The following is a 22,327-nucleotide window of genomic DNA, read 5'->3' on the forward strand; positions in this document are numbered from 1 at the left end:
GTATCGTACACAGTGTCGTACGCAGTGTCGTACACAGTGTCGTACGCAGTGTCGTACGCAGTGTCGTACACAGTGTCATACACAGTATCATACCCAGTGTCGTACACAGTGTCGTACACAGTATCGTACGCAGTGTCGTACACAGTGTCATACACAGTATCATACACAGTATCGTACACAGTATCATACACAGTGTCGTACACAGTGTCGTACGCAGTGTCGTACACAGTGGCGTACGCAGTATTGTACACAGTGTCATACACAGTGTCGTACACAGTATTGTACACAGTGTCGTACACAGTGTCGTACACAGTGTTGTACACGGTATCGTACACAGTGTCATACACAGTGTCATACACAGTATCATACACAGTGTTGTACACAGTGTCGTACACAGTGTTGTACACAGTATCGTACGCAGCGTCATACACAGTGTCATACACAGTATCATACGCAGTGTCGTACACAGTGTCGTACACAGTGTCGTACACAGTGTCGTACGCAGAGTCATACACAGTATCGTACACAGTGTCGTACACAATATCGTACACAGTGTCGTACACAGTGTCATACACAGTATCGCACAGTGTCGTACACAGTGTCGTACACAGTGTCATACACAGTATCATACGCAGTGTCGTACACAGTATCATACACAGTATCGTTCACAGTGTCGTACACAGTGTCGTACACAGTGTCTACGCAGTGTCGTACACAGTGTCATACACAGTATCGTACACAGTGTCATACACAGTATCATACACAGTGTCGTACACAGTATCATACACAGTATCGTACACAGTGTCGTACACAGTATCGTACACAGTATCGTACACAGTGCCGTATACAGTATCGTACACAGTATCATACACAGTATCGCACACAGTGTCGTACGCAGTGTCATACACAGTGTCGTTCACAGTAACATACACAGCCTCGTACACAGTGTCGTACACAGTATGGTACGCAGTATCGTACACAGTGTCGTATGCAGTGTTGTACGCAGTGTCGTACACAGTATCGTACGCAGTGTCGTACACAGTGTCGTACGCAGTGTCATACACAGTGTCGTACACAGTATCGTACACAGTATCGTACACAGTGTCGTACACAGTGTCGTACACAGTATCGTACACAGTGTCGTACACAGTGTCGTACACAGTATCGTACACAGTGTCGTACGCAGTATTGTACACAGTGTCGTACACAGTACCGTACGCAGTGTCGTACACAGTATCGTACACAGTATCGTACACAGTATCGTACACAGTGTCGTACAAAGTGTCATACGCAGTGTCATACACAGTATCGTACACAGTATCATACACAGTGTCGTACACAGTACCGTATGCAGTGTCGTACACAGTGTCGTACACAGTATCGTACACAGTATCGTACACAGTGTCGTACAAAGTGTCATACGCAGTATCATACACAGTATCGTACACAGTATCATACACAGTGTCGTACACAGTGTCGTATGCAGTAACATACACAGTATCGTACACAGTGTCGTACGCAGTGTCGTATACAGTGTCGTACGCAGTGTCGCACACAGTATCGTACACAGTATCGTACACAATGACATACACAGTGTCGCACAGTGCCGTACACAGTGTCAAACACAATGTCATACACCAACAGCACACAAACACATACAACTGACACGCACTGAATCATAAAATCAGAGTAGTTACAGCACAGAAGCAGGCCATTCATCCCGTTATGTCAGTGCTGGTTCTTTGATGGAGCAATTCACTTAGTGTGGAGACCTGCACAATTCTTCCTTCTCCAGTTTCCGCTTGAAGCTTCGATTGAACCTGTCACCACCGCAGGTGGGGCCGGATTTTCATGTGACCTTGGGAAAACCCAACCTGCATAGTTTCCAAAATGCACACCTGACCCCTCTGTGACCTTGCCCTAGATTTTGATCTTTTCACACAGAAGTCAGCTCCACAGGGCATTTTGTGAGTCATGATGGAGGATTGTAAATGTGGAGACTGGCCGATTGGAAGGCCAGCCTCAGTTCTCCAACACAGCAGCCCAGCTCCCACCATCACTTAAAAGCTCCCTAAACATCACTCCTTACCCCATCATCCCCCCTCAAAACCCCATGCTCCCTCAGATTCCCCAGATTCCCTTAGACTTGGGCAGCACAGTGGCACAGTGGTTAGCACTGCTGCCTCACAGTGCCAGGGACCCAGGTTCAATTCCGACCTCGGGTCACTGTCTGTGCAGAGTCTGCACGTTCTTCCCATGTCTGCATGGGTTTCCTCCGGGTGCTCCGGTTTCCTCCCACAGTCTGAAAGACGTGCTGGTTAGGTGCATTGACCCGAACAGATGCCGGAGTGTGGCGACTAGGGGAATTTCACAGTAACTTCATTGCAGTGTTAATGTAGGCCTTACTTTTGACTAATAAATAAACTTATAAACTTTAAATAAACTTTAATAGACCACACCCTGAGCTGAGTCTATCACAGAGTTTTTGAAACCCAGCCAAACATTCATAAAGGCTCGAGCTGTAATAACAAAAGCTTCCAGCTACATTGCCTAAAACTGACAGAACAGAACAGGCAGAATGTCTGTCAATCAATAGAGGGAAGTAGGTGTCAAAAACAGGCTTATTTCAAACATGATGTGGAGATGCCGGCGTTGGACTGGGGTGGGCACAGTAAGAAGTCTCTCAACACCAGGTTAAAGTCCAACAGGTTTATTTGGAATTGCGAGCTTGCAGAGCACTGCTCCTTCATCAGGTGAGTCACCAAAGCCAGAACAGTCAGATGATTTAAATCACAGCATAAATTATGACAGTAGAGGCTGACAGGACTTTTTTTTTTTACAATTTTAATGCATTGTAGCACTTTTCATAATTGGAATAGTGCTGTAACAAATGAGAACCATGCACAAGGCTGCTCAATGTAAGGGTCAGCTTACCTTTGCAGTTCAGATCCCCATGATAGATCACTGCAGTGAAAACACACCCACGTTCCAATACACCACCTAATTCAAAGGTGTCAAAATATTTTACACCTACCTTTCAGAATCCCCCAGTAGACATCCCTCAGAGGTCACAAACTCTCCAAGGTGGTGTGTTTTCTAAGGGATTCCAAAACGCACACAGGCACATGAAAATGGTAGGTGGGAACAAACACAATTTTCCTCTGGTCCTCACAATGCAGAACCTAGGTACAAAGAACAACTAACAAAGAACAAAGTACAGTACAGCACAGCAACAGGCCCTTCGGCTCTCCAAGCCTGCACCGATCATGATGCCTGCCTACACTAAAACCATATGCTCTTATGGACTCCATATCCTTCCATTCCCATCCTATTCATGTATTCTAGATGCCCCTTAAATGCCGCTATCGTACCTGCTCCCACCACCTCCCCGGGCAGCGCGTTCCAGACATTCACCACCCTCTGTGTAAAAAACTTGCCTCGCACATCTCCTCTAAACTTTTCCCCACGCACCTTAAACCTATGTCCCCTAGTACATGATTTTTCTACCCTAGAAAAGGGCATCTGACTATCTACTCTGTCCATGCCATGTCCACGTAAATTGGGTTTTGCACCTTCCTGACCCACCAAAAGGCCACAAGAAAATGGTAGGGAGTCAGAAAGGTACAGAAAAATTAGCCAATAAAAACTAAGTTCAGCATTTCTCCATCTGATTCGCACCTCCGTTGGGAGTTGGCCCATGGTGCCACACGCATTTCAAGGGTGCAGCAGAAATTTCATCATGTACATGGCCCATTCACGAAACACCATTGCTTGTGCAGCAATGTACACACTCATTGTGCACACTGACATGAACACACTCCTGTTTCTTCTTTCGTTGTGTTACCATCACAGATTCAGATTCTATCAACATTTAAATGGGCAGCATTGGCTGAACGAAGCATGACCTGCTGCAATGACAATGAAAATTTATAAACGGAACATGACGCATGCTCACACAAAGTGCACACTCACTGTTACACACATATTATGCACATATACATACACTGTACAATCTCACCATGCCCATACAGTGCAGAAGGAGGTAATTCAGCCCATCCAGTTTGTACCGACCACCCAGGCCCTATTCTTGTAACCTGGCATCCTTACCCTGCTAATCCCCTGACACCAGGGTCAATTTATCATGGCCAATCAGCCTAACCCGCAAATCTTTGGACTGTGGGAGGAAACTAGAGCATTTGGAGGAAACCGACGCAGACACGGGGAGAATGTGCAAACTCCACACAGACAGTGACCCGAGGCCGGAATTGAACCCGGGTCCCTGGCGCTGTGAGGCAGCGGTGCTAACCACTGTGCCACCGTGCCACCCCATTCATGTGTCCATCTTCATTTCCACTTTTACATCCACCAAATGCACTCACACTGCATTCTATCATGGGGATATGGTTGCTATAAACTCTGCTGGAATACAGAATAAAACCTCAGTTAAAAGTGACTCTCACTGGCGCTGAGCTGCCACCAACTTCACCCTAATCTAGCTTTTAGTGGTATGAAGACATTTCAATCTTTCTTTGTTTCCATCTCCCCTGCTTCTCGCTCTGCCACTCTCTGCAATCAGAATTCACAAACCTCCTGGAACGAAAGAGGAAATCCCAAAAACAACTTCCAGCCAAATGAAGGACTTTTTGAGGTGCAGTTATAATGTTGGAAATGCAGCAGCTAATTTGCACCCACAACCTCCCTTGAACAGCAATGTGATAACAACCAAAACAATCTGACTTATGGCGCTGAGAGCAAAATATTGTAGTATTCCGAAAACTCAGCAGGTCTGGCAGCATCTGTGAAGAGAGAAACAGAGTTAACCTTTCCAGTCCGTGTCATTCTTCTTCAGACTTTTAGTGATGTTGGTTCAGAGATAAATATTGGCCACACTGAACACCCCTGCTCTTCATTGAGATAGTATCTTGGGGTCTTTCACATCGACCTTAAGAGGGAAGGCAGGACCATGGCTTAATTCCAAAATGTGGAGATGCCGGCGTTGGATTGGGGTAAGCACAGTAAGAAGTCTCACAACACCAGTCTAACAGGTTTATTTGGTAGCACAAGCCACAAGCTTTCAGAGCACTGCTCCTTCATCAGGTGAGTGGGAGTTCTGTTCACAAACAGAGCATATAAAGACACAAAAGCAATTTACAAAATAATGGTTGGAATGCGAGTCTTTACAGGTAATCAAGTCTTAAAGGTACAGACAATGTGAGTGGACAGAGGGTTAAGCACAAGTTAAAGAGATGTGTTTTGTCTCCAGCCAGGATAGTTAGTGAGATTTTGCAAGCCCAGGCAAGTCGTGGGGGTTACAGACAGTGTGACATGAACCCAAGATCCCGGTTGAGGCCGTCCTCATGTGTGCGGAACTTGGCTATCAGTTTCTGCTCAGCGATTCTGCGTTGTCGTGTGTCGTGAAGGCCGCCTTGGAGAACGCTCACCCAAAGATCAGAGGCCGAATGCCCGTGACTGCTGAAGTGTTCCCCAACAGGAAGGGAACAATCCAGCCTGATGATTGTCGAGCGGTGTTCATTCATCCATTGTCGTAACGTCTGCATGGTCTCCCCAATGTACCATGCCTCAGGACATCCTTTCCTGCAGCGTATCAGGCAGACAATGTTGGCCGAGTTGCAAGAGTATGTACCGTGTACCTGGTGGATGGCGTTCTTACGTGAGATGATGGCATCCATGTCGATGATCTGACACGTCTTGCAGAGGTTGCTGTGGCAGGGTTGTGTGGTGTCGTGGTCTCTGCTCTCCTGAAGGCTGGATAGTTTGCTGCGGACAATGGTCTGTTTGAGGTTGTGCGGTTGTTTGAAGGCAAGAAGTGGGGGTGTGGGGATGGCCTTGGCGAGATGTTCGTCTTCATCGATGACATGTTGAAGGCTCCGGAGAAGATGTCGTAGCTTCTCCGCTCCGGGGAAGTACTGGACGACGAAGGGTACTCTGTCCACCGTGTCCCGTGTTTGTCTTCTGAGGAGGTCGGTGCGGTTTTTTGCTGTGGCGCGTTGAGTCAAGTGCCTTATCCTGTTCTTATGAAGGCATCTTTCAGCGTCTGGAGGTGTCTGTTGCGATCCTCCTCATCCGAGCAGATCCTGTGTATACGGAGGGCTTGTCCGTAGGGGATGGCTTCTTTAACGTGTTTAGGGTGGAAGCTGGAGAAGTGGAGCATCATGAGGTTATCCGTGGGCTTGCGGTACAGTGAAGTGCTGAGGTGACTGTCCTTGATGGAGATGCGTGTGTCCAAGAATGCAACCAATTCTGGAGAGTAGTCCATGGTGAGTCTGATGGTGGGATGGAACTTGTTGATGTCATCATATAGTTGTTTCAGTGATTGTTCCCCATGAGTCCAAAGGAAGAAATGTCATCGATGTATCTAGTGTATAGCATCGGTTGAAGGTCCTGTGCGTTTAAGAGGCCTTGTTCGAACCTGTGCATGAAGATGTTGGCATATTGAGGTGCGAACTTGGTCCCCATGGCTGTTCTGTGTGTCTGGGTGAAGAACTGGTTGTTGAAGGTGAAGATATTGTGGTCCAGGATGAAGCGGATGAGTTGTAAAATTGCATCTGGAGATTGGCAGTTGTCGGCGTTGAGTACTGAGGCAGTTGCAGCAATGCCATCGTCGTGGGGGATGCTGGTGTAGAGTGCTGAGACATCCATTGTGACGAGGAGTGCTCCTGGTTCAACTGCTCCATGTGTGCTGAGTTTCTGTAGGAAGTCCGTAGTGTCGCGACAAAAGCTGGGAGTTCTTTGTACAATGGGTTTCAGGATGCCCTCGACGTAGCCGGAGAGGTTCTCGCACAGGGTCCCATTGCCCAATACGATGGGACAGCCGGGTGAGTTGGCCTTGTGTATCTTCGGGAGGCAGTAGAGATCTCCAATGCGGGGAATACGTGGGATGAGAGCACGGAGGGTGCTCTGAAGGTCTGGATCAAAGGTCTTGATCAGAAGACAAACACCTCAGAAGACAAACCTCAGAAGACAAACACGGGACATGGCGGACAGAGTACCCTTCATCATCCAGTACTTCCTCGGAGCGGAGAAGCTACGACATCTTCACCGGAGCCTTCAACATGTCATCGATGAAGACGAACACCTCGCCAAGGCCATCCCCACACCCTCACCTCTTGCCTTCAAACAACCGCACAACCTCAAACAGACCATTGTCCGCAGCAAACTACCCAGCCTTCAGGAGAACAGTGACCATGACACCACACAACCCTGCCACAGCAACCTCTGCAAGACATGCCGGATCATCAAACCGGATGCCATAATCTCACATGAGAACACCATCTACCAGATACACGGTACCTACACTTGCAACTCGGCCAACGTTGTCTACCTGATACGCTGCAGGAAAGGATGTCCTGAGGCATGGTACATTGGGGAGACCATGCAGACGCTACGACAACGGATGAATGAACAGCGCTCGACAATCACCAGGCAAGAGTGTTCCCTTCCTGTCGGGGAACACTTCAGCAGTCACGGGCATTCGGCCTCTGATCTTCAGGTAAGCGTTCTCCGAGGCGGCCTTCATGACTCACAACAATGCAGAATCGCTGAGCAGAGACTGATAGCCAAGTTCCGCACACATGAGGACAGCCTCAACCGGGATCTTGGGTTCATGTCACACTTTCTGTAACCCCCACGACTTGCCTGGGCTTGCAAAATCTCACTAACTGTCCTGGCTGGAGACAATACACATCTCTTTAACCTGTGCTTAACCCTCTCTCCACTCATATTGTCTGTACCTTTAAGGCTTGATTACCTGTAAAGGCTCGCATTCCAACCATTATTTTGTAAATTGAGTTTGTGTCTATATCTGCCCTGTTTGTGAACAGAACTCCCACTCACCTGATGAAGGAGCAGCGCTCTCAAAGCTTGTGGCTTGTGCTACCAAATAAACCTGTTGGACTTTAACTTGGTGTTGTGTTAATTCCAAAAAGCAGTGTCTCTGACAATAAAAAGGAACAATGTGCGGCTTTACGCGGAGAAAGCAGGAGAATTGCACAAGGTGAAATGCACATTCGGAGAGCCAGTGCAGACAGTGATGGGCCGAATGGCCTTCTTCTGCACTGCGATAGTTCTGTGGCTCCCTCAGCAATACACAGGGAGTGTCCGGTTAGTATTATACTGTCTGTTCAAGTCTCCGGAGTGTCACTTAAATGGACTACCTACTGACACAGAAGACAAAGTACAACACTGAACCCCATAATGCAAATAGTTTAAAGTTTATTTATTATTGTCACAAGTAGGCTTATATTAACACTGCAATGTAGTTACTGTGAAAATCCCTAGTCGCCACACTCCGGTGCCTGTTCGGGTACACTGAGGGAGAATTTAACACGGCCAATGCACCTAACCAGCACGTCTTTCAGACTGTGGGAGGAAACCGGAGCACCCGGGGGAAACCCACGCAGACACGGGGAGAACGTGCAGACTCCGCACTGACAGTGACCCAAGCCAGGAATCGAACCCGGGTCCCTTCGGACCGTGAGGCAGCAGTGCTAACCACCGTGCCACCGTGCCGCCCCAATTTATTCCATATTGTGTGCCACTGTATCATGAATTTAAAGAAGCGTTCGAGAGAGAAAAGTTGAAAATTGTATGGGGTTGGGCAGTGGGTGTTGCAGTGCAGGGATAGTGTTGCCATTGCCGGGTAGTCTAAGATGACGTGATCGGGAGGGGCATTAACTTCTTCCCCTGCACTGCGCTGCTTCACAAGACTCAAGTACATCTGCTGCTGCATAGTCTTATCAGCTCGTTCTGTCTGCCGTGTCATCGTGGGTGGTGCAAAACCGATCACAACAAGTCTAGTTGCAACTTCTGTAATTTGCTGAGAACACGTGTGCCGGCACAGAGAGAAGCAGACACTTAACTACAGGCACAGCAGCAACTCAACCGACGAGAGGACAAGTCCACTGCATCAGCACAGTAAGTAGAACCTTTAGCATTACACCAGGCAGGAGTGAGAGAGTACATGCAGGATTTGTTGCTGTTTAAGTTAACTTTATTGCATCTCACTGGACAAAGATAAACTTTGGTTAAAAGTGAGTTAAACGCTGTGTAGGGAAATTTAACAGCTTGCATTGATATGCAGGGCAGTCAGTTCAAATAATGCACATCATCAGGAATACTGTTCCAGCAGTGTTCCATTTCAATTGCCATTACATACATTGGCATGGTGTAAAAAGGTCATGATGTGGAGATGCCGGCGTTGGACTGGGATAAACACAGTGAGAAGTCTCAAAACAAGTCTTTTAACCTGGTGTTGTGAGACTTCTTACCATGGGGTAAAAAGGACAATGGGAAGGAAAGTGGATTTGTATCTGCAGCTTGAAGGAAAACTATTGATTCAAAGAAACATAGAAGATTTCTGGAACAGGAAGAGGTCATTCAGCCCATCATCTTCATGCAAGTGTCAGTATTTAGATAGTATTTTTCTTCTTACTTCCCCTAGATGGAGGCTGAGAGAAGACCTGAGAGAGATCGACAAAATTATGAGAGGCATAGACAGGGTGGAAGTGGCAACTACAAGGGGGGGCACAGGTTCAAGGTGAGAGGGGGAAAGTTTAAGGGAGATGTGAGGGGGAAGTTTTTCACGCAGAGAGTGGTGGGTGCCTGGAACGCGCTGCCAGAGGAGGTGGTGGAAGCAGGCACATTAGCAACACTTAAGAGGCATTTGGATGGGTCCATGAATAGGGAGGGAATAGAGGGATACAGACTAAGGACAGAAGGTTTTTTTTGTAGTACAGTTAGGACATCATGATGGGCACAGGCTTGGAGGGCCGAAGGACCTGTTCCCATGCTGTAGTTTTCTTTGTTCTAAATACGCACCTTGGGAAAATCTGCAAGTTTGTATCTATTCTGGGCATATTTTTGTTTTGATACAATGCCATTTATAAATACTGTGTGAACATATGGCAAGGCAGACCAAGTAACAAAGCCTGGCACTCCATCAAGGGACGTCTGCATGAGACGAGAAAATGTTGATGTAGAGGTTTAGCCATAGTCTTATAGAATGGAGGAGCAGGCTCAGTGGGTCATACGGTCTACTCCTGTTCTTAGTCTTATATTCTTCCTTATCTTCCCTATCGCTTCTATCCCTCTGCACTCCTTCTCTTCTCCCCTTTGCTCTCTCTTTTTCCATTCCCCCCTCTGCCCTATTTTCACTGTACCCTCACTTTCCTCCTCTCCCTCCCTCTTTCCTGCCTCTCCGATACCCTTCCATGTCTACGCCATCCTTCTCTTCCAATCTTTCTCTCCTTCCCCCCACTTTTCTCTCCCCTTCTATCTTTCACTGTAATCCCACATTTTTTCCCCAGTTCCCCTTCTATCCTCCTCCCTGTTTCAGTCCTCCTTTTTTCCTTCACTCCTTCCTCCCCCCTTGTATTCCTTTCCATTTCTGTCTGTGGGCAGCACGGTGGCACAGCGGTTAGCACTGTTGCCTCACAGCACCAGGGACCCAGGTTCAATTCCTGGCTTGGGTCACTGTTTGTGTGGAATTTGCACAGGGTCTGCGTGGGTTTCCTCCGAGTGCTCCAGTTTCCTCCCACAGTCCAAAGATGTGCGATTTAGGTGGATTGGCCACGTTAAATTGCCGCATAGTGCATAGAGTTATGGAGATAGGGCCTAGGTGGGATTGTGTTTGGTGCAGACTTGATGGGCCAAATGGCCTCTTTCTGCACTGTAGGAGTCTATGATTCCTTTTCACTTTCGCTCCTTCCTCCTCCCCATCTTTCCTTCTATCCCTCTTTCATTCCCCTTCGTTCTACTTTTCTCGGATTTGCCCTCCCCCCACAATGAGAATGACACTTAAGCTGTACTGAGGGCAGTGTCAGGGAATTTTAAGAAGTATTACTGAACAAACTCAAGGGCCTTTGTGCAAATCAGCACCAAGGTTGAAAACAGCTTCGAAAGGAAGTCATGGTAATGCTAAGCTTGGGGTCAAACAGAGGGTAAATGGAGATGAGAGTGAGGAGTGGTGGTGGGTGGAGGAGGGAGGGGGGACAAGAAGGGAATGTAAAATAAAACACAATCTAGCCCCATTGCAGGATAATGGACTACCCCAGTGGGGCTCAGCATCATCACTCGGGCACCACTGTGTTAGCAGCTCAGGGGTAGGTTTTCTTACTGCTAGCTGTGGGAGTAACCTTAACTAATCCAACCGGTACTCCTCTCTTGGCAGCTTTTCTGTCTGATGGGGAGTTGACTTTATCTGCTCATTGTTCCCATGTTGCTCTTGAGATCTTGCTATGCGCCAATCAGCTGTTGCATTTATCATAGAATCGTAGAATCCCTACATGGCATGAGGAGGCCATTTGGCCCATCGAGTCTGCACCAACCCTCCAACGGACCCTCCCTCCGGTTTCCTCCCACAGTCTGAAAGACGTGCTGGTTTGGTGCATTGACCCATGTGGTGACTAGGGGAATTTCACAGTAACTTCATTGCAATGTTAATGTAAGCCTGACGTGACGAATAAACAAACGTTTTTAACATCTTACCGAGGCCCTATCCTTCTAACCCAATACATTTACCCACCAATCCTTCTAATCTACACATCTTGGGACACCAAGGGGCAATTTAGCACGGCCAATCCACCTAACCTGTACATCGTTGGAGTGTGGGATAAAACCGGAGCACCCAGAGGAAACCCACGCAGACACGGGGAGAATGTGCAAACTCCACACAGACAGTGACCCAAGACTGGAATTGAACCCAGGTCCCTGGCGCTGTGAGGCAGCAGTGCGAACCACTGTGCCACCGTGCTGCCCTGTTTACTTACAGTACAACATGTAACTACAGCTCAAAAAGAACCCCAATGGCAGAAAAATGCTTGGAGATGTCCTGACTTCTGATTGTTAGAATCATAGCGAAGAAGAGGCCCTTCAGCCCATCGAGTCTGCACTGACCCGCAAGATACACCTGGCTTCCCACCTGATCCCATTTACCAGCACTTGAATGTTATGATGTGTGAAGTACTCATCCAGATTGTTTTTAAAGGATGTGAGGCAACCCACCTCCACCAGGCAGCGTATTCACGACCGTAAAAAACTTTTTCCTCTCATTCCCTCTAAACCTCCTGCCCCTCACCTTGAATCTATGTCCCCTCATGACTGACCCTTCAACTAAAGGGAACAGCTACTCCCTATCCACTTTGTCCATGCCCCTCCTGACCTCTGATAGTTGCTTTATAAATGTCAGTCATTTCTTTCTATACAACTGATAGAGTTAAATTAAACTCAAATTAAATTAGAATGGGCAACCTCAGATATAACCTCATAACATAAGAACATAAGAACTAGGAGCAGGAGTAGGCCATCTGGCCCCTCGAGCCTGCTCCGCCATTCAGTAAGATCATGGCTGATCTTTTCATGGACTCAGCTCCACTTACCCGCCCACTCACCAGAACCCTTAATTCCTTTACTGTTCAAAAATCTTTCTAACTTTGCCTTGAAAACATTCAACGAGGTAGCCTCAACTGCTTCCCTGGGCAGGGAATTCCACAGATTCACAACCCTTTGGGTGAAGAAGTTCCTCCTCAACTCAGTCCTAAATCTGCTCCCCCTTATTCTGAGGCTATGCCCCCTAGTTCTGGTTTTACCCGCCAGTGGAAACAACCTCCCAGCTTCTATCTTATTTATTTCCTTCATAATCTTATATGTTTCTATAAGATCTCCCCTCATTCTTCTGAATTCCAATAAGTATAGCCCCAGTCTACTCAGTCTCTCCTCATAAGCCAACCTCTCAACTCCGGAATCAACCTAGTGAATCTCCTCTGCACCCCCTCCAGTGCCAGTATATCCTTTCTCAAGTAAGGAGACCAAAACTGTACACAGTACTCATAGCCCATAGCCGCAGGGGAATAGGAATCAGGGTGGACGAGGGTGGAAAACTCCCTATTCCCAATCAGCGTTCTACATCCCTACGGATTATAGAGTTAATAGGATGGAAAGAAGATGGAAAGAGCTCTCTTGGCTCCAGTCACAGTGAGGAGTTATTGTGCGAGAGGTGAGAGTGTCCAAAACAGGTGATTACAATGTCAATAACAGCTGTTAAAGAGGAAGTTTAAATTGCGCAATGAAAAAAAATTGCCACTTGTATTTCAAAGTCGCCAGTCACGAGTACAATATATAAAATAATCTGTTGGTGACATTTTACTCTTAACAGAACTTGTTGCACAACAAGTAGCATTTTTTTTAAACATCTGTGATCTCAAAGCTGTTGCAATATTCTCCTTCTGACAGTCTTCTGACAGACGAAACCTTTTTAAACAAACGGATTTCTTACCCTTCTGTGCGAGTCTTGCTGTCAGCTGTGGATCAGTGGGATAGTCACTCTGTCTGAATCAGAAGTCAGTGATCTCACCTGATTCTGCGAGTGCTGCACTGAGAGAGTGCTGCCCTGGTGAAGGTGCTGTCTCTCTTTTTTCTGATGACCCCCCCCTCTCAAGTGGAAGTACAAAATCCTGCGGCACTCCCTTGAGCAAGAGTAGGAGAGTTATCACCAACATCAATACATTTGGCTCTTTGTCTGCACCGACTTGCCGAAAGAGCATGTCACCCAGACCCTCACCGTCCCCCCCCCGCCCCATTCCCACATTTACCATGGTTCACCCACCTAACTTGTTTTTTATTCATTCGTGGGACATGGGCGTCGCTGGCTGGGCCAGTATTTATTGCCCATCCCTAGTTGCCCGAGGGCAGTTGAGAGTCAACCATATTGCTGTGGCTCTGGAGTCACATGTAGGCCAGACCAGGTAAGGACAGCAGATTTCCTTCCCTAAAGCACATTGGTGAACCAGATGGGTTTTCCCAACAATGGCTTCATGATTCTTAATTTTTTTTTAGATTTTTAAAATTTAATTCAAATTCCACCATCTGTCGTGGCAGGATTCGAACCCAAGCCCCCAGAACATTAGTTGCATAATAATTCAGTGATAATACCACAAGGCCATCACCTTCCCGACAGATCTTTGGACACTAAGGGGCAGTTTAGCATGGGCCAATCCACCTAACCAGCACATATCTGAACCATGGGAGGAAACTGGAGCACCCAGAGGAAATCCACGCAGACATGGGAAGAATGTACAAACTCCACACAGTCATCCAAGGCCAGAATCGAACCCGGGTTGGTGGCACTGTGAGGCAGCAGTACTAGCCACTGTTCCACCGTGCCTGCTCAATTTATCCCTCAAGTTGCCAACTGAGTCAGATTGTTTAATTATTTTTGTATTTCTGTCATTAGGACATTGCTGTCTGCAAAAAAAACAACACAATTCACCTCACTGAAAGATACAGAATTGAGAGTGTTACAGGGTCAAGTAGCGAGGTCATTTCCCCTGGCTGGAGAATCGAAAACTAGTGGTCAGAAGTATCCAGGAGTGAGATGAGGAGAAATTTCTTCCTGTCCCACCTGCCACGGGAATCGTAGCGGGCTGGACATGGACCATGCAAAGATCCGTTGAGCTCAGGCGGGATTTTCCGGCTTTGGGGTGAGGGTGGCTGGAAAATCCCACCCGCTAATTCTCCTGCTCCCTTCACAGGTGCTTAAACTAAACTCCCAAAGTTACCAGAATGCAAAGGGTCACAATATAACTGCTTCTGAAATATTGTAATCGAGGTTCTTGTGTTCAGGCTCAGGAGAAGAGACTCATCCCAGGGATTGGGTGATTCACAGCAGGCCCTTGTGGTGACAGGAAAAGAATCAAAGCAAAAGGTAGAGGGTGGCGTATCTTTGGAATGCTCTCCCCGAGAGGAGCTGCGGGTGTTCAGTTGTTGAGTCTGTTTAAGACTGAGATCAAATTGGAGAATAAGAAAATTGATAGACTGGGGATAGGACAGGAAGACAGAGTTGAAGGTAAAAGCGAGGCTACAAATTAAATGCCGCATCAGACTCGAGGAGCTGCCTACTTGTGGTGGACCTCAGTTGTGCCTTTGTCCTATATGGACCACCGTTGTGTGTGCTTGTCAAACCTGGACACATCCCCTTCCAGTTTGGTTCCTCCCCTCGGCACCTAGTATAAAGGTGGCTGTCTCCTCCCCCTTGTTCAGTCCAGGTTGGTTATTTGTTGGGATCTGCTCCTGATTCTGTTGTGAATAAAAGCCTACACTTATATTGGCATATCGGTAGTCTTTCACCTTATTGATAGCGCATCACTACTCATCCTCCTTTTTCTTGCGTTCTGACGCAAATCATTGACTGGAAAGTGCTTTTGGAAGTCCTGAGGTTGTCCACCGTGCTATATAAATATAGGCCGGAATTCTCTGGCCTTCTATCACCGAGTTCCTTGGCAGCGAGAGCTGGTGTGCCATTCGCTAGTGGCAAGATCTTCTGGTCCCATTGTAGCCACCCCCACTCTGCCGGGAAACCTGCGGCGGGGTGGGGGGGGGGGGGGGGGGGTGGTTGCTGGTGGGACCAGAGAATCTGCCACTAGCGAACATCCAGAGGATTACGGACATTATCTCTTTCATCCTTATCGTATTGTACGGCGTATCTACCTTTTGCTTTGATTCTTTTCCTGTCACCATGAGGGTCTGCTGTGAGTCACCCAATCCCTGGGATGAGTCTCTTCTCCTGAGCCTCAACACAAGAACCTCGATATTTCAGAAGCAGTTATATTGTGATTCTTTGCATTCTGGTAACTTTGGGAGTTTAGTTTAAGCATCTGTGAAGGGAGGAGGAGAGTTCACGGGCGGGATTTTCCAGCCACCCTCACGCCAAAGCTGGAAAATCCTGCCCGAGGTCAATGGATCTTTGCATAGCCCATGTCCAGCTCGCTACGATTCCCGTGGCGGGTGGGACGGGACAATTTCGGCCAACATTTCAGATCAATGACCCTTCATCTGTAATCATAAGTGTTAGAGAACAGGTTTTAATTAAATGCACAGCAAGGGTAAAGTGAGACATTGATGGAATAAGAGAATAATAATGCATTCTTCAATTTCTTTCCAGGTATTTTGAAAGCAGAATATCATGCTGGACATTCTCTCCAGGAAGTTGGTTGACTGCTCCTGAGCCTTTGTTGAGGTCCAAATACTTCTTGGAGTCAATGCTTCTTATCAAAATGTATAACAACAGCGAATGCTTGCTTTCCTTGGCCAGACAGCAAGTGGACATCATTCTGCTGCATTACAACTACACTGGAAAGTTGGAGAACAGGCAGTTACCCAGCGATGGCATGGGCATTGCCAGAATTGTCTTCATGGTGATCAGTTGCTTCATCGTCATAGAGAACCTGTTGGTTTTCTTGGCTATCCTCAACAACACTCGCTTCCGAAGCTGGGTTTACTATTGCATTGCCAACATTACCCTCTGTGACCTGTTGACCGGAATCGTCTATATTGGGAACATAAGCCTGTCCGGTCAAAGAACCTTTCAAATCTCCCCCACGCTTTGGTTCATTCGGGAGGGGGTCTTGTTCTTTGCCCTGGCTGCCTCGACGTTCAGCTTACTCATCACGGCGGTGGAGAGATACGCCACCATGGTCAGACCCGTACCTTACGCCTCAGCCCGCAAAACCTACCGGGTGTACTTCCTGATCGGATTGTGTTGGCTGGTGGCTTCCCTCATTGGTCTTTTGCCATTGATGGGATGGAACTGCATCTGCAACTTTGAGGAGTGTTCCACCTTGCTGCCTCTGTACTCCAAGAGTTACATCCTCTTCTGCGTGGTGATGTTCAGTATCATCATCGTCGGGATAGTGGCGCTGTACAGTGGCATCTACCACCTTGTCCGGAACAGTGCCAAGTCCGTGTCCAGCAGCAGAAGCAAGCAGAAGTCCGTGAGGCTCCTCAAGACTGTTTTCATGATTGTAGCCGCCTTTGTGATCTGTTGGAGCCCCCTTTTTGTGCTTCTCCTCCTGGACGTCTTCTGCTTCTCGCCGCCCTGTACCAAGCTGCACAGCATGGAATGGACCATTGCCTTGGCTGTCATCAACTCGGCCATTAACCCAGTCATTTATTCCTTTGGCAGTAAGGAAGTGAGGCGGGCCATTCTCAAACTGCTGTGCTGCTGCTTCATCAAAGCTGGTGCACCATTGCCGTTCCTGAGCAGGAGTGAGTCTGCCCTCGGAGCCTCCACGGACAGCTCCTACAGGCTGAGGGAGAGCTTTCGAAACTCCAAATTGATGAGTCCAAAGAAAACTTTGCCCAAGTCAGGACAATAGAGCTTGTCTCGAAAGCTGGAGCAGACGTTCCGGCTGGGAATTTCCTTGGGAGCTGCTTGCATCCTCCCTGCGTGCACCAGTTTATGTATTAAAATTCCTTCTGGTGACAATACAGCAGCAGAACCAGGTTAAGTCGAGGAGCTCCCCAGCCCCATGTGACAATACTTTCAGCCTGGTTCACCTCTTGATCACAAGCCGGTACGTCAGGAACCTGAGCACATATTGCGGGCTGAAGCTTCAGCACAGTAATGAGGGCGTGCTGCACTGTCAGAGGTGCTATCTTGCATAATTTGCAGATGAGACACTAAGTGAAGGCATTGCCTCTCAGGTGGGCGTAAAAGAATTTATAGAAATTTCATTTGATAGTAAGTTCTTTTACATTTCTGTTGTTGGAACATCCCAGTGAAGAAAGACAGGACAATTCTCCTGGAGTCATGTATAAACCTTAGTTATTAATCTCATTGCTTTTTAGCATAGTCATGTTCTGGGGGTAAATTTGTCGCCATGTTTGCCTACATACCAACAGTGCGTATATACAGAAATAAATTAATTGGTGGAGGACATGAGTGATGCTGCAAAAATGCAAATTATTTTTTATTTTTGTTCCCTTAGAAAGTGCCGCTGTTTAAAAAAAATTCAATTCACTTGCAGCTCAGATAAGTCTTCTCGACTGTTGCTTTGTGGTTTTCAAAATCCAACTGATAGGGATCATGTTTTCAGTTTTATCCGATAGTTCAGATCTCAGGCAGATTGTTAACTGATTTTGGTTTTTATAAGCCAATATGAACCACATTAGAACCAACTCCAGTTGGAACCCTGCACTGGCTGGTCCCAGGATATATGTATTTTCATTAAACTATGTTAGCGCTCATTACAAACACCTCATGACAAACAGTAAGACATTACACAGGACATCTTGTGGCGCAGTGGGTTGGCATCCCTACCTCTGAACCAGAAGCTCTGGGTTCGAGTCCCACCCCAGGACTTGGTGGCCAAGGAAGGTGCATTCATTTGCGGCCAAACGGGTTGAGTATCAACCTGCAAAACCCTTCCAAGTGGCACAAAGAGCGAGAGAGACTCCTGGTCAGCCATGCTTGATGTAGAGTGGCGCCCTTCAAACTATAAGCCTCTGGCGACAGACTAGTGACCTGTCCCGGGAATGACTAGCCATGGAAACAGATGAAAGCCGGTCTTAGTGCACCTCTAGGTGCGGGAAGAGAAAGAAGACCTTGCACCATTTCTTTGCCACCGTGAAAAGTACAATATTTGCATATTAAAAAGAATAATCTTTACACTTGGAGAACGAAAGATAGAGAATTACAGATACTTTCACTGTAATTTCAAGGTTCAGAGGAGGCCATTCAGTCCCTCACGCCTGCTCTGCTAATCAATTAGATCATGGCTGATCTGCACGTTAACTCCATTATCTTGCCTTTGCTCAAGGTCTCCTTAACATCCCAACCCAGCGAAAACCTGTCTATTTCTGTCTTGCCCATTCCAGCGTTTCAAGTGCATCGGCAGCCTTTATCATCACAGCTGACACTGTAGGTGGGTGGTGCAATGTTGATCTTGCCTCATAACATGTTTTGACACAAAGCGTGTTACCACACCCAATGTGTTTGGCAGAAATATTTGAGAAGCACTTGCAGGAGGAAATTGGATAAATAATTAAAGCTGTGTAAACTTGCAGGACTACGGTGGAAGAGCAGAAGTGTGGGGATCAATTGGGTAGTCTTTTCAAAGAGCCAGATTAGGTGGGCTGTATCGCCTCCTTCTGTAAGATACGGAGATTCGAAATACTGCCCCTTTACCATCGCAGCTTGCATATTTGCCTTCTAAAGTTTTAACGAACCCTATCTTTTTGTTTAAAGGATGGTTGAAGAACTTACAAGAGATCTTACCAATAAAGAATATCAGTTAAACATTGATCTAATGGGGGGATGGGTGTAATAAGTCCTTGGAGGCAGAAGTCCCTTCACCAAAATCTCTTTATTTACAAGTCTGATAACAGCATACATAGTGCTCTCAGTCAGCAGTCTACACTCAGAGTTCCAGAGGAACTGACACGCCTGGTTCAGTACAAGGCAAGAGGCTCCCTGATTGGCCCATCAACTTGACCCTTAATCAGGGAACTCTTTTTTTCCTAACCAAATAAACAAAATCAAATTAACTTAGGGACAACTCAAAAGGGGCAGCTCCCTAAAAGGAGGGGAACCGCCCGAAACAAAAAACAAAGCGGGAAGGAAACATAAAACATCAAATTAAAATGTGATTAAAGGGGTCAATAATACACCCCAGTCCCTGCGGCGTGCAGCGCCCTCAATCAGGGAGTTCTATTCTAACAGGCCCACCTCAATTGCCTGATTAAAGTTGTTACAATGAGTCTATATGAAATGAAAAGCATTTGTCAGTCCTCTAAGCCTTTATAAGACTGATATACTCTGCTTGAGACTTGTCCAAACTGTTTAAATGGCATCAACATGTTAAGGCCCACCCTACTGATGCATTTATGGAAAACTTAGATATTAGGTACATGAGGGAAAGGAATAGAATATTATGCTGATGAGTGGGAGGAATTTGATATGGAGCATAAGTACCAGCAGGAGGTAGTTGGGCTGAATGGCCTGTTTCTCTGCTGTAACTTGTCAAATCTAATTCTATGATGGTCATTCATTAAAAGATTTTCTTGCTCGGTGTCAAACAGACCCTATACCCTAGAATTGGAATACATATTTTTAATTGGTACGGATGCTAAAATATCAGTAAAATGTATATCAATTTTAGCAAAGGTGTGAATATGAATCAAAATACCGACTAAATGTGAATCAGAGATAAATGTTTCCCTGTTTATTGGCCGGACATAGTCTACCCATTCCTTCAACATCCAGCGACCTAAACACACAGGTGAATTTTAAAATGAGCTTCTTAAAAACTTGTTTCTCCTCATTGATGATGGGATTGGTGTAGAGCGGGGGTCACAGGGTCAAAGTTCTGGAACATCCAACCTAATGACAGTGGAGAGCATCTTCACGACCTGGACTGCAGTAGTTAAAGATGGAGGCTCCATCGCCACCACCTTCGCAAGCGGGGTAACGAGGGGTGGACACGGAGATACTCAAATTGTCAGTGGTGCCCACATCCTGTGAATGAATGATTTAAACAAAAAATAAACTGCCTGTAAGATTTCCAATGTGACCACTTACCTGAGGATCTGCAAATGCGTTAACGCTATTTTAGGCAAATGAAAATTCCTGGCTGCTTTGTCACGCCTGTCTTACTGTTGTAATACGGTCGCAACCTAATACAACTCTGCACAGCAAAGCAAATATTTCCTTAATGTCAAGATTTTCCCTGAAGTGCTGGAGTTGTCCCTTGAAACATTGACAGGGCGTGCTGATGTATTAATGGTGCAGGTTGAAGTACTGGTGGAGTGCGCCACAGTATTAATGGAAGATGTCAAAGTGTTAATGAAACATGGCAAAGTATTAGCAGAGTGAGCCAAGTATTACTGGAGTATATTTTCTCTACAAAATGAATTGATTACACAACACAATTGCTGTCACGTTTCGGTTTAGTACCTCAACCCGCAGCTAAATTGTTGCTCAGGTTTTTAAGCTGTGAATAAATAGTTTTGAATGTAATCACAGGACTCTTGTTGTCGTCAATTTAACCTTGTCCTAATGTGAGTCATAAATCTTCCACTGCAGATGAAGCAGGTGCGCCTTGTGTAGTTCGAGAGATTCACTAACTGTCGCTGTAAAACTGACTGCGTGTTGAACTTCTGTGGAAAGGGAGGCTGGGTACTGCTAAATGCACACAGAACAGGGTGGCATGAATGAGTCCCCAGAACAAAGAACATTACAGCACAGGAACAGGCCCTGCGGCCCACCAAGCCTGCGCCGATCACTTTATCCTACCTAGACCAACCCCGCGTTATCCCTCTATACCCCGCCTGTTCATGTGCATACCCAGATATGGGGTTGCGGGGAGCAGAAGTACTCACAACAGTTTTCTCTCATCCATGGGTTGCTTCAGTCATGATGTGTTAGCAACACAATGTAAATTAGGCCCTGGGCCTAATATGGATAGGGTTGCCAACTGCGATTCAACGTATGTCTGGAGTTTTCATCTTATGACTTGCCCCATGGTCCGGCCATTAGTCAGCTTTGCCTTCCTACGCCAATTCATAGAAGATGTACAGTGCAGAAGGAGGCCATTCGGCCCATCAAGTCTGCACCAAACAAAATTCCACCCAGGCCCTATTCCCGTAATCCCACATATTTCCCCTGCTAATCCCCCTGACACTAGGGTCAGTTTAGTATGGCCAATCAACCTAACCCGGACAGGACAGGATGATGCCCAACTGTCAGACAAATAACCCCCCCCCCCCCCTCCTTTTCACTATTTTTAGTCCCATAGAGACCAAGTGACCAGTTAATCTGTTCTGGGCAGTTCCAGTTGAGAAAGGTTGAGCAGGAGAGTGGGAGAACTCATTGCTCCTCATAGAAGCATAGAAACATAGAAAGTAGGAGCAGGAGGAGGCCATTTGGCCCTTCGAGCCTGCTCCGCCATTCATTACGATCATGGCTGATCATCCAACTCAATAGCCTAATCCTGCTTTTACCCCATAACCTTTGATCCCATTCACCCCAAGTGCTATATCCAGCCGCCTCTTGAATACATTCAATGTTTTGGCATCAACTACTTCCTGTGGTAATGAATTCCACAGGCTCACCACTCTTTGGGTGAAGAAATGTCTCCTCACCTCCGTCCTAAATGGTCTACCCTGAATCCTCAGACTGTGACACCTGGTTCTCGACTCCCCCACCATCAGGAACATCCTCCCTGCATCTACCCTGTTAGAATTTTATAAGTCTCTAGAAGATCCTCCCTCATTCATCTGTACTTGGTTGAAGTCATGAGGTTACACTGTGGCTTCATTTGAAGCAATTTTTTAAAGCGGCATCTCGGCCTTTTGGCTAAGATGCAAATGAGATCAAGCCTTGGAGAAGGTGCAATGCCTGCTCCAATCAGCTTGGATCATGTAGATCAAGCCCAAGACAGGAAGTGAGAGGCCTGTCTTGTCAGCTTGGATTGGGAATGTCTCACTGAGACTTTGAATTGGATTGGATTGAAATGGATATTAAAAAACCCAAAAA

At 46.7% G+C, this 22,327-nt stretch overlaps 1 protein-coding gene across 1 annotated transcript; it reads left to right on the top strand.

Annotated features, from left to right (window-relative positions):
• The first annotated feature begins 8,720 nt into the window (after positions 1–8,720).
• On the top strand, positions 8,721–20,809 carry LOC144479674 (sphingosine 1-phosphate receptor 4-like). Its single transcript, XM_078198683.1, has 2 exons — positions 8,721–8,934; positions 15,956–20,809. Exon 2 carries the CDS (start codon positions 16,053–16,055, stop codon positions 17,166–17,168), a length of 1,116 nt encoding a protein of 371 aa, XP_078054809.1. The 5' UTR covers positions 8,721–8,934; positions 15,956–16,052; the 3' UTR covers positions 17,169–20,809.
• The last annotated feature ends 1,518 nt before the right edge of the window (positions 20,810–22,327 follow it).

Source organism: Mustelus asterias, chromosome 26 (assembly GCF_964213995.1).
Source record: "Mustelus asterias chromosome 26, sMusAst1.hap1.1, whole genome shotgun sequence".
Taxonomy (NCBI): domain Eukaryota; kingdom Metazoa; phylum Chordata; class Chondrichthyes; order Carcharhiniformes; family Triakidae; genus Mustelus; species Mustelus asterias.